This window comes from Berkeleyomyces rouxiae (genome assembly GCF_048999995.1).
Source record: "Berkeleyomyces rouxiae strain 22BRR77 chromosome Unknown BrBRR77_ptg000012l, whole genome shotgun sequence".
Taxonomy (NCBI): Eukaryota; Fungi; Ascomycota; class Sordariomycetes; order Microascales; family Ceratocystidaceae; genus Berkeleyomyces; species Berkeleyomyces rouxiae.
Window position 1 is genome coordinate 1,215,137 of NW_027396502.1, and position 14,642 is coordinate 1,229,778.

Consider the following 14,642-nt stretch of genomic DNA (forward strand, 5'->3'; position numbering starts at 1 on the left):
CCGACCAGAGCCTCAGCGGCCGCCAGAGCTCGCCGCGGCCAGCAGCCAATCGAGGGCGCGCTGAGAAGCAGGCCGTGGCTCTGGGTGTCTTCTGAGACGGAGGAAAGGCCGCTTTGCATGTTGCAGATTCAACATCTTCGTGGCCAGTCAATTAAGTCACTGACAAGCGGAGGGACCTGCACGGTGTGAATTAAGGTTTGATAGCCGCCCATGTGAAGATAAAGTGGGGGCGGGGTGTTGTACCATACGGGCAAAAAAAGCCCCACAGGGTACCAAGCCGGGTGCCAAGCAGAGTGCCAGCAGCAGGGTACCAGTACCAGGGGAGCCAGCGACAGGGACCGGGGGGACTGGTACCGGCTACAAGTTGCAGATTGCATGGGACCAAAAGCCGAAGACAAGAGAAAAAAAAAAAGCACTGCGTTTCACAAAGTCCAATGGCGGCTTCTGCTCCAATGGAAACAGCCCACGGCGGCCTGTGATTGGCTGGCGCAGAATCCGCACACCAGGACGTCGCGGTGGCACACAGCGCCGCAAAAGCGAGACGGGCTGCATAAGGCGGCCATTGTTTTCCTGTATCACGGCGTCATGCTGTGGTGAAGTGGGCGTGGCCACGCGGGAATTGGCGCTGGCGCTGGGCGGACGGTTCAGGTCTTCTTGGGGCGCGCATCACAGAGTATCACAGGCTATCAAGAACATTCAGTGAAGCTGGGGCAGCCGGGAAGCCATGATGTATGGATTAAAGTAAAATAGGTCATAACAAAGCGGTGTTGCAAGAAATGCAACCTCAAAAACAAGAAGAACAAGAACTGGTGCCATGTACGCTCATGATAACGAGGCGGCACTACAAGAACGGCAAAACAAAACATCAAGAGAACCATTGGGCCCCGTGCTGGCTGAAAAGTCACACGTCGCCCATTCGCAGTCGTAACCATCACATCATCCGAGTCAACAACCGATTCGAAAAAGGTACAAAAAGGACTGCAACAACAGTCACGAGAAAACAACACGTCTTTATACCAGCAACGCCATAGAACTCCGCCCAAGCAAAAATAAAAAAACACAAAATCAAACACCCGTCTACCACTCGCCCGCAACGCCTGTCTCTCCGAGTCCGAGCTGCCGAGGGTCCTTGAGCGACGCCCGCTTGACCGAGTGGCTGGATCTCTGGTAGTCGGTGGGTGACTTCTCGTCCTCTTCGGAGCCGTCATCGCGGCCGCGCTTTCCGAGCGTGGTCAGCGGGCTAGCGGCCTCGCTTACCTTGTCGAAGCTGTTGGTTCTGTTGCCAGCATCCCACGGGTTGCGCACGTCCCAGTGCTGGCCGGGCATGCCGGGGACGCTGGTCTGGGGAACCGACGAAGACCACATGGCCTTGGGCTCGGCGTGCCAGAAGCTCTGCGAGGGATCACGCGCGTCGTCTTGCCAAGAGGTGCCCGACTTGTCGAGAATTGTGGGCTCGTAGGGGGACACCGAGCCGCCTGTGCCTGGCTGCTGCTGAGACCAAGAATCCATAGACGATGTAACGTCCCAACCGCCAATGTTGGGTTCGCAGACGCTGCTGTTGAATGAATGGCCGACGGGGGCCATATACTGGTTCTGGGCGCGCACACTAGTCGCGCTGCCAACCATGTCACTGGCCGAAGCCACGCTCGTGTCAATCTGTGGCGGCATCCCAGTAGACATGAGGCCCTGTGCAAGACTGTGATTTTCAAAGCCAGAATGGTAGAGCCCGGCAGTGGGAGGAGGTGTGGGTGCGCCTGAGTAGTTGGTGGACAAAGCATCGCTGGTAGTATCAATGCTTCCGTGGCTGCTGGTCGATCCAATGTTCCTCATAATGGGCGCGTTGGACCAGACGGGAGGGATACCATCGCCAAGGTTGCCGGCAGTGTGGTGTAGAGAGGGGCCAGTGGGAGAAATGAGGGAATCTTCAGGCAAAACCATGCCAGCCGCCTGGCTGGCGCTAATGTAGGCTCTCTGCTGGTGGTAGTCGGATGTAGGGTCATTCACAGTCAAGAATCTCCACGACGTAGAGGCTGAGACATCATGGCGTGATCCACTGCCGCGGGGCTTGAAAGCACCGTTGAAGCGCCACATGACCAGGGCCTGGCGGTTCCACCGGCCGTCGTGGCCGGGGTGAGTCGATGCCGACCAAAGCTCCTGCACCATGACAATCTTGGAGATGAGCTGCTCAGCCGTGGTTTCATTGCTGCGAGCGTCGCCATCACGGTTGGCGTAGCTAGCCGCGCTGGTGAGAACAGAAGCCCAAGGGCCGGCAGGGAAGGGCACGCGCACATCATGGCGGGGACGGTTCATGCAGTCGCAGCCAACGCCACTCTCGCCACAGCCGGGCTGGTGCACATACTGGACACCAACCTCGTCTTTGATCTCCAGGAACGTCCGGGAGTCGGAGCTGTCGCAGAGCTCGCGTGGGCGGGTCAAGCGAGTGACGCACTTCCAGCGGTGGTTTTGGAGGCTTTGGGCAGCAATGGTCATTTCGACGAGGCCGTTGAGTTCAGAGCCCTGGGGAAAGTTCATTCTGTGCAGTTCCATGGAGACCGACATCTCAAGAATCGTCAGCGGTGCTTCGTCCTGGGCCTCGGGCAGATTGAGCTTGTTGACGATTTCGGGCGCCGTCTTTTCCCAGCCACGAACAAGTTCCTTGAGAGTATCTGATTCTTTCTGGCCAATGACTCTGTTGTATTCGTGCAGAAGAGTGCCACCGTCCAGGCTGCGGGCGCGGCTGCCATCTCCCTCGAGGTTCTGTGCCAGCTGGGGGTAGTCTTCCAGCTCAAGAGGCTCGCCCGAACTGGCGCGTGGTACCTTGTCGGGTCCAATGGAGACGTCATGTGAAGAAACAAAGATGTGGCAGGTCTTGGGGCGCAGAGTTACCATGTAGTCCTGGTCCAGAAGCTGTGCAAAGTAGTCGTAGTTCGGGCGGACGTCCGGGAAGCGGCCCTCTGACAAAGCCACGAGCACAGGGTTGTTCTTGAGGGAAATGGTTTCGACCGTCTCAACCTCGGGGGCACCTGGAATCTTCTTGCCACTCTCCTTGTCACGGGCGGGGAAGAAGAAGTGGACTGTCGGATGTTAGTAAGTGCTCCATGAGAAGTCAAAGGTGGCGTCCTTACAGTAGCGGTGATACTTGAAGAAGTTCTTGAGGACCTGAATGTGACTGGAAATCTGCTTGCGGCTTCTCTTCATGTTCTTTTCGTCGGGAAGCTGGCCGGCAGGAAGGCCCATGACGTAGGCGATCCAAACGTAGTCGCCAATCAGCATGTTGCGGCCGTACTGTTGGTGACGCATAAAGTACTTTTTCCGGCCCATGATGGGGATGAGGAGAAGGGCTAGACAGGTGCGTTAGTACAAGTCTACGTGAAGCTTCGCTTCGGATACTCACCATCGAGGAACGGATTCTCCAGCTCCGGGGGCCAAATGGCGGCTTCCTTGTCTTGTCTTTGCTCCTGGCGACCGCGGTACTGTCTGAACTGGGCAGAGCGGTAGACAGGATTTCTTTCCGAGTCGTCAGGGCGGTAGATGGACACAACAGAGTCGTGGCGCAGAGAAGTGATGGAGGGTCTCGGGGTGTAGAGATCATGGGCAGGGAGGACACCAGTCTGGTGAAGGCCGGAGGAAGGCATGGCGGACGGCATTGAGGGCGGGATGCCATAGAGCGCGTTGTAGCTGGTCATCAGCTGCGAGCCGGCGACGTGAGAATCGCGGCTAGCTCCTGGAGGCATGCCGTGGGCCTGAGGGGCTGCAAAGTGCTGGGCGGTGGCGTCAAAGCTGAAGCCAGTGTAGCGCGAAGCATCATCGGCAGGAAAGGCCGGGCGGACCGATACTGGCATGGAGTTGGGATCCATGGTGGTTGTGTGGGAAGTCCAGGTAACTGATGCTGAGTATGTGGGAGAAGTGGAAGTAGAAGAAAGAAAATAGGGAAGTAGAGTACGGCCGGTGATATTAAAGTCGGATATATGAAAAAGAAGCAATATTAAAAGGTGTGGTGAAGCGACCAAGACGGCGAAGACTGCGTCGAGGAGTGTCAGCCAGCATGAAAGAAAGAAAGGCTCACAATACGCCGTACAAGCCCTGGGGAGGAGAGGCAGAGTCGAGCCGAGGGCGAGGCCGGTGAAGAGACAGGAGAGCTGTGAGAACAGTCGAAGTGGACTGGGAGACAAGAAAGAATTTGGATGAGATTCCTAGCCGGGCCTGCGTTCCTTAAAGACGTCGACTCAGGCGGCGGGTGTTATGGGGCAAACCAAGACGGCCGGGCGTGGTGTAAGTGGTGTACGCGGTGCCTGCAGGTCGCCAGGCCCAAGATTCTGATAGTGTAAATGGCTGAACGTCTGAAAGCCCAAAGGGACGGCCGGCTGGATTGTGGCGCGATGGCGATGGGATGCCAACTGGCGCGCAAGATGGGCGAGGATTGGAGCTGGGAGCCGGCGTCGTGACCTTGTCCTGGAATGAAGGGCAAGTCGAAGCTCCGTCTATCGCCCCAGCGACGATATATATGGCCAGAGAATATGGGCTGGCAGGCACTAGAAAGCAAAGAAAACATATTAGGTCGAGGGCACGATAGACCGGCTCTAACAGCCAATATCGAAGCTTCCCTTGACAGCCGTTCTGTGCTGGCTGGGCGGGGGGGGGGCCAGTTTGCCGCTGTCACTGTGCAGTCAGTACTCAGGACCCAGGACTCTCGGTACTTAGTACTGTGGCCTTCCACTCCTATGACGAAGGCCATTATTGCCGACTACCAGAAAACAGGCGGTTGCAGGGAAGCAAAAACTGCTTCTCCCACCTTGCCCCCGGGGGGGGGGGGGGTGGGGAGGGCAGATGTCTGCTTCGTCCCTCCATGTCGGCCGGGGTGAGGTCTCCAGCGTGTGAGCAGCACCAAGGGTGCAATTCAGTCGCCTGGCTCACCAAGATACGCGGTACCAAGGCCAGTAGGACTGCGCCTGTCGTCGAGAAGCCGGTGATCAAGTACTACATACATCGCTAACTACATTATGTATGGGCATCCCTGGCACTAGAGTCCAAGTCCAAGACTACGACTCCTAGATAGATAGACACCCCCAGATTTGCATTCCCATCCCACCAAGCACCTTAGCTTGCCTGTCTAGCGCACGCAAAAGACAAGATCCTGGGCTCGCATCAATTGTGGCTCTCGCCTGGGCGGACATCAGACCAGGCGATTCAATCAGCACAGGACCCGGTCAAGATAGACGACAGTCCGCCAGGGTGCGGCGTTGCTTGCATATGTCTGCACCCAGTGTCGGTCTCCAAGACATTCTGTTTCGCTGCTTGGGAAAATCCTCGATGCAAGGGTTACCGCGAAATCCCGGGGTTGATCGGCAGACGACTCCCAAGCCACAAGACACACCAACACCACCAGCCCGCGCCGGCTGCAACAAGAACGCACACGTAGCGCCTCTCGAATGCAAGTAAGCAGTCAACGCACAGTCTCTTGAATCTCTCCTCTAGCAGCGGCACTAGCACAACTAGCAGCAATCGTCAGGGACCCATCGCCTGCGTACCTGGGAGGGAGACATGTCTCTCCTCCTACATGGGGGACCAGTGTCTTTCTGATCCTTTCTCGGTGAAGCGTAAAGAGCTTGCAGCAGGAGGAAATAAAAGGCCAGCCAGCGCAACTAAAGCAAGGTCGCCAGACTCAATTGGGCGGGTGACAGGGACGCCACAGCGAGGACGCGCTATAGCAGCTGCAAAGGCGCCCAAGGGTCCGTCACAAACAGACAAAGGCCCTCTGCGAGGCCAATCTAGGAACAGACTATAGAGGCAGGAAATCACCAGCGACGTGCTGGCGATAGTGTCGCTTGTTTGGGCGCTGGCCGCTGCTGCTGGTATCGTCGCTTGACTCTGCCTGCGCCTGCGAGCCCCAGTGCTGCACACTCATCGAATGCAAGCAACCGGTGCTGCTGTCCATGGGACATTGCCCTTCTACGGAACAGACGCTCGCGGCGGCAGTGTCCCGCTGTCTAACCACAGCCGTCATGGCTCGGCCGGCCCTGTCTGCGGCATCGCAACACCGTGTCTCGTCTGCTCAGACAGAAACACCCCGTGATTCTGCTGCAGGTCCATGTCTCTAGGTCTGAACTATTCTCTCTCTTCTACAGCTCTTCTCCCCATGCCCGTGTTCTTCTTTTTGACTTCTTACAGGTGCACCTTGCATATGTTGTCTAACCCACCGGGAACAGGGGGCCAGTCTGGAGCCAAACCCTATCGATCCGATGGCCACCATTACTGGTCCAGGACCTTCTGAGAATGCTTTGATTAGGCCGGGCCCAGCCAAGTCCCCTCAAGGGCAGCACCATCCAAGGCTAATACCAATATCAGTCAATAACACTCTGTTTGGGGTGGAAGGGAAGCAATATGCACATAGACAGAGCACTACTGCGAACTTTGAACAAAAATCACTTTTATTACTTGGCCCATGTCACCCACTATTTGGTGCATCCATGGCCGTGAAGCCAATCCATTATCGTCACCACCACGGGCCCCAAGAATGCATGCCACTCTATCTAGCCTCCAACGCGTCTATCACCTGGTGCTTCTATATCCGCAACACCCGCGTCACGTGTGGCTTTGTCTCTCTGCTCGTATTGTATATGCCTGCGCACACTACTCATCCTGCCCTTCCTCTCCAATAGTCACCCGGGTGCGGTCCCGGTTCGTCAGCTGCTGCAGCGTGACCTTGTTGACCTGGCTTCCAATCTTGCGCTGCATCTTCTCAATCTCCTCCTCGGCATCAACAGCTTCGGCCTCAGCATAGTCGAGGACAAGCTTGCGGCCGAGTAAATGGGTGTCGCGCAGAGCATTCAGCGCGTTCTGCGCCTCCTTTGCCGTCACAAACTCAGCAAAGGCAAAACCACGTGACGTATGGTTAAACTTCTTGGGCAGCCGAATGGACCGCAGCTGGCCGTAGGTGCTAAACAGATTGCGAATGTCCTTCTTGGTTGCCTCAAACGGCAAGTTCTTGACAACAATCTTGGTGCTCTGCCCAGAGAGCTTCTTGGCCTTTTCGTCACGGCGGCGCTCTTCGGCTGCATCCAAGCCGCGGTGGGAGGCCTTGAGTGCTAACGAGTGGCCGTCCAAGTTGTAGCTCTGCATGGACTTGAGCGCCGCGTTGGCCTGTTCCTTTGTCTTGAACTCGGCAAAGCCAAAGCCCATGCTAAGCACCTTGCCGGGCTTCTTGGGGTCGAGCTTTGTCTTGACACGCGCAGAAACAAACCCATCCTGCGACTGGAACGCAGATACCAGCCCCTCCGTGTTGGTGGCAAAGCTGAGGTTGCCCACGAATAGCGAGGTCGTGTTTGTTTGGGCTGATTCTTCAGCCTCCTCTGTGGCCTCAGTCAGGAGTTGGGTGACTGATAGTTTCTGCACTCCAGGTTTGGCAATGTCTTTCACTGGTTCCACTGCGGCCACCGTAGTGCTATCTTCATTAATCAAGAGGTTGGCGGGCGCCTTTTCCAGGAACAAGACAGACTCTTTCACTCGGCGGTACGCCAGTCTAGCAAAAGCCGTTTTAGCGTGTACAGCAGAAGCCATATGCACAATAGCAATCGTACCACCGGGAGGCATCAGTACTTTGATCACAGTTCCATGTTCAGCAAACATGTTGCGAAGCTCCTCGATGGTGGTGTTGAAGGGGAAGTTCTTGACCAAAATGGTCTTGTCACCGCGCTTCTGCTGCTTAAAGGCGTCAATGTTTACGCCATTGGCCAAAAAATAAGACTTGGTTTCCTGGATCACCGTCGTCTCGGCGATCGCTTTTTTCACAGCAGCATCAGACGAGGTGGGATCCAGCAGCTCAGCCTTGGACACACCCAGACGCTGCGCCATTGATGACACCACAGCATCCTGGTTCATGTATAGAGAATTCCAGTTAAACGTGTTGGAGGCTGCCTCTGCTCTCTTGCGGATCAGGGCCTGTTGTTTCAAGGGTAGCTTGGCAAGAGTAAACTCATCCAGCTCGCCCTCTCGCTTTGAAGCGGCCGGTAAGATGTGGATCAGGCGGCCCTGGAAAGAGACTCCGTCTGAGCGTTGGAATGCGCCCACTGCAGCTTCGGGATCGGCAAACCGTATAAGCGCAAAGCCTTTGCTCTTACCAGCTGTTGTGGTGGGGATGTGCACCTAGTCAAGTCGTTGGAATGTTAGCCATCTTGCTTTGTAACAAGCCCAACTCACTCATGTTGGGAGGGTTCAGAAAACAAACAACCCAATATAGTCATAAAACAGGGACACAACGGGGCATTACCTCTTCAACTGTTCCGAACTGCTCAAAGTGTGTGCGTAGGTTATCCTCGACCGTCTTGTATGACAAATTGCGCACAAAGATGCGGCAAGTTTGTCTAATGACGGCCAAGTCTCGCTGCTGGTCAGTGAGTGGCGTCGCATTAGTCGTCTTGATAGTATCTTGTTCCGCCCTGGTATCGATATCATCAACGTCCAGAACATTGACTACAGGGTTAACAGCAGGTCGAGAAGGTACAGCCTCGGGTTCAGCGGGAGCTACAGGCTTAATATCTTCTACGTCAACCAAGTCCAGCATACGACTAGTGCGCGAGCGCAGCCAGTCATCGTCCGTTACAGCACCAGCACTTTCAGCGGGGGCAGATGTCGCAGCCTCTGCCTCCTCATTGTCGGCGTCCATGGGTTCGCTCAGCGCTTTCGAATCGCTGACAGAGCCAGGCAAAGTTTTCGCGACGTTACTGGCAGTTTGCAATTCCAGTTCCGTTGCCTGACGCTTGAGGGGCCGCGAGGGAATCTCCTCGTATTCATCGTCGCTGGCATCTTCACGCAGTAGCTGCTTGGCAGCCTGGTTGTTTACAGCTACATCAAGATCGGGAATCTCGAGGCCAGCTTTGCTGGACTTCATCACACTGATGAACTCTCTCAGTTTTACGTCTGAGGCGCTAGGATCAGCACCTTCGTCGCGCTTACGCTTCTTGATATCAATGCTGTGCTTGGCGGTGTTCTCAGAGGCCGAGGCCTGAATGGTGTCGCGTGATTCGACATTGGGAAGATGGGACTGGCGGTTGAAATTTCTTCTCAGGGACGGATCGTTGATCTATTTCGCACGGTAGTGAACAGTTAGAAAGCCGTGAACAGCAAGATTAGCGCGGGTGTCATGATGTGCCTCACCGACTTGGCGATTTCGACGCCGAGTTTGCTCATGCGCATGTACGAGCGGTTAAAGTATTTAACGGCACCGAGAGCATCCGCCGGGGTCTTGTATCCAACATATCCGATTCTTCGCTGGGGAATGATCTTGACATCAGTGACCTCGGAACGGTTGCTGGAGAAGTGTTTTCGGAGGTCGCTCTCGGTGATGTTTGGGGGCAGCCCGCGGACAAAGATCCGCGAGGATGCAACGGCACCGATGTTGCTTGTCATTTTGCGTAGAAAAAGGTCAGATTTGAACTTGAGGAAGAACACTGAATCCAGCGATATCTTGTGCGACAACTCGATCCAAAAGCTTCAACATCGCGCATCACAAGTCAGCAAAAGCAACTTTTGTTTCAACAACTTTTTTGTTATCGCGTTATCTCCACGTGACCTTGTGCAACCAGGAGCAGACCCACTGGCGGCAGCTCGTCATAGAAAAAAAAACTCATCACAAAGCGTTGACATTATGAGGGCCTGAATTAACTCAATGAGTCGGTATCCGTAAGTTTTTACAACTATAACACTAGAGGGTGAGAACTGGAGCTCGTTGAGACAAAATTCTCCATCATGTTTTCATTTTCTTGAACGGTTTTCAAACTCCGTAGCTCAAGATCCCTTCAAATGACAGGCGCGGCAGTGTATAGCTAATTTTGACCCTTCCTCCTGTCATATGCCAAACCCCAGTCGCATAGCTGCAAGTAGCCAAGCTCTAATTTCCGTCCAGAGCATCGTGAGCCTCGTCCCAGATGCCAGCACAGGCTGTTTCCAATTGAGATAAAGTCAGAGACTTGGATACGCCGTCCTTACCTGCCTAAATATTGTTGTTTCTGCTCACTTCTTGGCCTCTTAATCAATCACAACTCGCTGGACTCGCTCTCAAGGTAAAAGCCACGTTTTCGGTTGAGGTCGCCACGCGCCACCGCCGGTGTCCAAGTATCATCGTCTCGCTAACCTACCCCGGAACACGCCAGCTTCAACAAGCTCTCGCCATATCACCAATTCCGCCCCGCACTCGACTTCAGTCCCCTTTCCTCCTGAAACCATGGCCGACACAAAATCCGGCGGCCCTTCAAGCCCCGTTGCCTCCGCCACGCCTCAGGCTCCGGGGCCCAACGATGTGAAGCTAGAGGGTCAGTTATGCCTATGTTCACACAAGAAACTGCAAGTCGCTTGCTAGGAAACTAGCTGTCGATGTGGCTTATGGCAACCCCAAGTCCTTATCGGTGACTCTACAAAATCACATGCTAACTCTTTGAGTCTTGTAGCCCAGATCAAGTCAGCTGATATGGTCAGAGCCCATCTGCCTATACCGAAAACGACCGAACAATAAACTAATTCCAATACCTTTGGTGTAGACTGAGGACATGCAGCAGGAGGTTATCGAGACCGGTACGGCAAATATCCAAGCTGCACACTGGCAGTCATGAAGGGAGAAGCTGACACTTGTAACCAGCCCAGGTCGCAATGCAGAAGTTCACCATTGAGAAAGTATGTGATCCAGGCACATGGCCATCTAGAAGATCAGGGGCGCTGACCATCATGACAGGATATCGCACAGCACATCAAGAAGACTGTGAGTCAATACAAGTTGGGACGACATTCTTACATTACCCAAGACTAATCGTCGCACACAGTTTGACGATCGCAAGGGCCCTACTTGGCACTGCATTGTTGGTCGTAACTTTGGTAGTTTTGTCACTCATGGTTAGTTGAGCTCTGTGGCAGTCTTTCTTGCCTTGATTACATTGCTGTCAAGCTTCGCATGGGGGAGTTGCTAACATTGCATTTCAGAAACAAAACACTTCATATACTTTTATCTGGGACACTGCGCTATTCTGCTCTTCAAGACTCAGTAAGTCAAGAAGTACTAGCGAACTACTCTTCATGTCCTGATGAAACACTTGGACTGTCCAAAACGTTGGACGTCTACATAGACTCAGCATTGTCTACATGCTCGTTTCGTCACGGACTACTGCACTATATCCAAACAACCGTGCATGGGATTGGCCACTCTCTATTAATGACACCCTCTGGTAGCCTATCTTTGCATGTAGCAGGATTACAAGTGCTTTGTTTGGCGGCGAAATAACTATCAATAAATAGACCTTCGGATGTCAGACGCAGTAGAATCCGCTTGACTTGGACGTTATCTTGAAACAATGTCATGAAACCAGTAGGGTTGGGGTTGGGATAGTGAAGGAGTGGGTTAGGGTTGTTTAAGAGCCTGTGAGACACCAAGACTCAACACTTGGACCGGACGTTGAGATGAGAAGAATGGCGGCCAGTTCATAAAAAGACAGGCAGACTGATGATGGTGCGAGATTCTAGTAACCTATAGGAAGAGCTCTCCATACACCACACTACACGCCTGCTTGTACACTCTTGTACATGACGTAGGGAGGGCATCGTATCATCTTGCCCAGAGTCTGAATGGTCCTTGCGTGTAACTGCGGTCAATGTGGGTTGTTGTCTGCATGTGGTTTGTCGTACGGGGCAGCTGGATAAATCGAGTACAGCCGGTGGGCGGGCATCAAAATCCCTCATAGATTCCATCCAGTGAGCGTCGGTTGAGTTGATGTCGGGAAAGAGACAATGAATAGAGTGACAGGATTGCTGACGAGTTGAAATTCTCAAGACTTGATCAAGAGCTCTGATGGCTTTGTTACATTTTGTTTCTGGCCGTGTCTATGGCCTTTGTGTATAGTTAACTGGCTGTAAGTACATATATACATATGTATGTATGTATGTACACATGTGCAAGTCCTACCCAGTTACAAGTAGCCATCACATCACTACGGTCCGACTCTGACTGACTTGGCAATAATGTTTCTTCCTAGCTAAAGAGTTTCGAGAGCCAGTCCAAGTTCAAGTTCACTCTTGACGCGAAGCGCCCCAGACCCAGGCCGAGACTAACAGGAACAGGACGGACGGACTCCAGGCAACCCTAAACCCTGTTTTGCCCTGTAAGACTCCACGATAAGCCCAGATGCTCTACTGAGCGCATGCCTCACCTTTGTTTCGGCAAACCTACAGGTCGCCTGGCCCACTGAGTGCTGAGTGGCCCTTGCGCACTTGAAGGCCGAGGAAACATGGGCTGGAAAGTCGGTGTTGGTGAGTCTAGATTCTGTGTGAAGCAAGGAGGAGATTGGCTGAATACTAAGCGTGAGGAGTGGTGGGTGGGGTTGGCTTGAGTAGTTTAGTAGTGTTCTTGAGGGCTGTTGACGGTGACAGTTGTCAGGGCCAAGCATGTGGTATATGTGTAGTTAGTTACATATGTAACCAACTACACATGTATATATACCATAGAGTAGCTACATTCCAGTTGTGCTTGTATAACTCGGCATGTGGAAAACAAAACACGGCACGCTGAAAATAGAAACCATTTACCCTGAAGCTAGATGAGGGCGAGGTGAGGGAGCGTGGTGTTTTGATACGCGGGAAAACAGAGGCTATGAGGAAGTATGCATGTAACTACGTGCATGTATATTGTTGGTGGATAATTCACGTCGATACGAAGAGAGGGCAGGAAAGAGGATGCTTTGCTCGAGTGCGTAGGCCTGCCAACTATCAACTACTCCTTACTACTCACTCCTAGCTGCTCACTACCAACTACTACCAGCTGCCCATTGGACTAGTTAGTAGCTGCTAGCACAGCTCCTGGGCCATTGTGTTAGATATATGATGGATGCATGTGCCCCCCGATCCTGCCACAGAGAGAGATTCTCTGTCTAATATGGCTTATGTAACTGACTACAATCCCATGGCAGAATCAACGGGACAGTTTGGACTACATAACTAGTTAAGCGATCCTGTTTGGGCTCAACAGATGCGGGTCGATCAATAAATTATTTCTAGCTCAGAGTGAGCTGAGCACTTTGTGCTTCTTTGTGTGTCGTGTAGACTTGGTACGGTACGGCACATACAGGAACACATTTGCTCTCCCTGTTTTATCCTACGCTTGCTCCGCGGCTGGCTGGCTGGCCTGTGGGTTTGCATGGGCTGAAGAACAGCGGTGGTGAGTACTTGTGTTGTTTGGATGTATGTATGTACATAGTTATGTACAAGTAGTCATAGTGTGCTGGGATGGGTCTGATCTGTAGAGTGCGGCATGGAAGATGTCGGGGTTGCCGTACTAGAATCGAAACAGGTGCAAAAGGAACGGGACGGACTGTGACAGGCGTAGAGGGACAGAGTGCAGCTGTGTAGGCCAGAGAAGCCCACGCTGCCTCAAGGGCAAGCCACAGAGGGAGACGGCGATGGCTTCAGGGTCTGTGACCTTGTGTGTGGACAGCTTGCTCGCTTCCAACTGGCCGAGAAATGTTGCCGTGTTACAGGCCTCTCTCCCTCTCCCTTGGGTTTGCATGGTGGATGGAGTCTTCAAGTCATTGGCTCGGGCAGGTAAGAAGGGAGAGAGATGCAAGTCTTGGAATTGAATCGAAGGCTGGGCCATGGTGACAAAGGAAGGCGAGAAGGCAGAGACAGGGCTAGGGCCAGGGCCAGAGGCAAAGACAGAGTTAGAGCCAGCGCCAGAGCAAGGGTCTGTTGGGTTTGGGCCCGGCGGTGCGGAAAAACAAGCCGTGGATGGGCGAGTATGTAACTAGCGCCAGTTAGTTGTGCAGAGCATATAGCACCAGCACACATGTGCTCGTGTAGAGCGTCAGGCCAAGCCAAGCCAAGCCCAGTACATCCACACATGGTGGTTGGATCATATGCAAGCAAGTATGGATGTATCGACATCGGCCTGGTTGGCCGGGTCGGTTCCTCTGTTGCCAGCGCGGCTTGGGCGTGAGCTGTGCTTTGGTCTGCTAGCTGGGCTTTCGTTGTTCTGCCTGTGCGCCTCGCCTGCTGGCTCCCGAGAAACAAAGAGACACGATGGCTGGCCTTGTTGCTGACTTGTGTTTAAATACTCCATGATGCCATGTTCTTGGAGCCGGAGCCAAAGGTCAAAGATCTGAAGTCTGGCTCGCTGACAAACACAGGCAATTACTGCTTCTGGCTTCTGCTTCTATTCTGCCCGTGCCTGCAACAAAGAACAAAGTGCTTTCTCTCACCATGGCCATGTACCCCTGTACCCATGTATCCTGTACCTATGTACCTATACTTGCGGCTGCTGGTATTTGCCCGTTGCAAATGAGCCTAGCAAAACAGCAAAACGTACCTCTGTTACGGGCCACTTCCTTGTTCCCTGTCCCTTGTCAGCACCCGGTCCGGGAACCACTTTGCAGACCTTAGCGAATCGGCACTGTGCGGTGGCAACTGTTTTAACATGGCCCTCTCGCCAGCCGCCCCTACAGCCCACAGCGTGGATGGTACGGGGCTCGTGCGAACACTCCCGTTCGCACTGTATTCACTCTTTCTCTTTTCCGCACATCACTTGTACAAGTACATCAGGTCCTGTTCCTTCGACTTTCCCTCTTCCACCATGCGGTGTGCGCCGAGGGCAGATCCAGCGACGCCTGTTTTCT

At 53.7% G+C, this 14,642-nt stretch overlaps 3 protein-coding genes across 3 annotated transcripts; 1 reads left to right on the forward strand and 2 right to left on the reverse strand.

Moving 5' to 3' along the window:
• Positions 1–1,077: 1,077 nt before the first annotated feature.
• BROUX77_007646 (uncharacterized protein) lies at positions 1,078–3,857 on the reverse strand (the record flags this gene model as incomplete). Its single annotated transcript, XM_073752764.1, has 3 exons — positions 1,078–3,074; positions 3,126–3,341; positions 3,395–3,857. 3 exons carry the CDS (start codon positions 3,855–3,857, stop codon positions 1,078–1,080), a joined length of 2,676 nt encoding a protein of 891 aa, XP_073601939.1.
• A 2,773-nt stretch (positions 3,858–6,630) lies between these two features.
• Positions 6,631–9,405, reverse strand: BROUX77_007647 (uncharacterized protein; the record flags this gene model as incomplete). The annotated part of the gene is made up of 3 exons (XM_073752765.1): positions 6,631–8,142; positions 8,267–9,079; positions 9,154–9,405. 3 exons carry the CDS (start codon positions 9,403–9,405, stop codon positions 6,631–6,633), a joined length of 2,577 nt encoding a protein of 858 aa, XP_073601940.1.
• An 814-nt stretch (positions 9,406–10,219) lies between these two features.
• Positions 10,220–11,033, forward strand: BROUX77_007648 (uncharacterized protein; the record flags this gene model as incomplete). Its single annotated transcript, XM_073752766.1, has 7 exons — positions 10,220–10,307; positions 10,443–10,465; positions 10,533–10,566; positions 10,631–10,665; positions 10,736–10,750; positions 10,812–10,881; positions 10,969–11,033. 7 exons carry the CDS (start codon positions 10,220–10,222, stop codon positions 11,031–11,033), a joined length of 330 nt encoding a protein of 109 aa, XP_073601941.1.
• Positions 11,034–14,642: the final 3,609 nt, after the last annotated feature.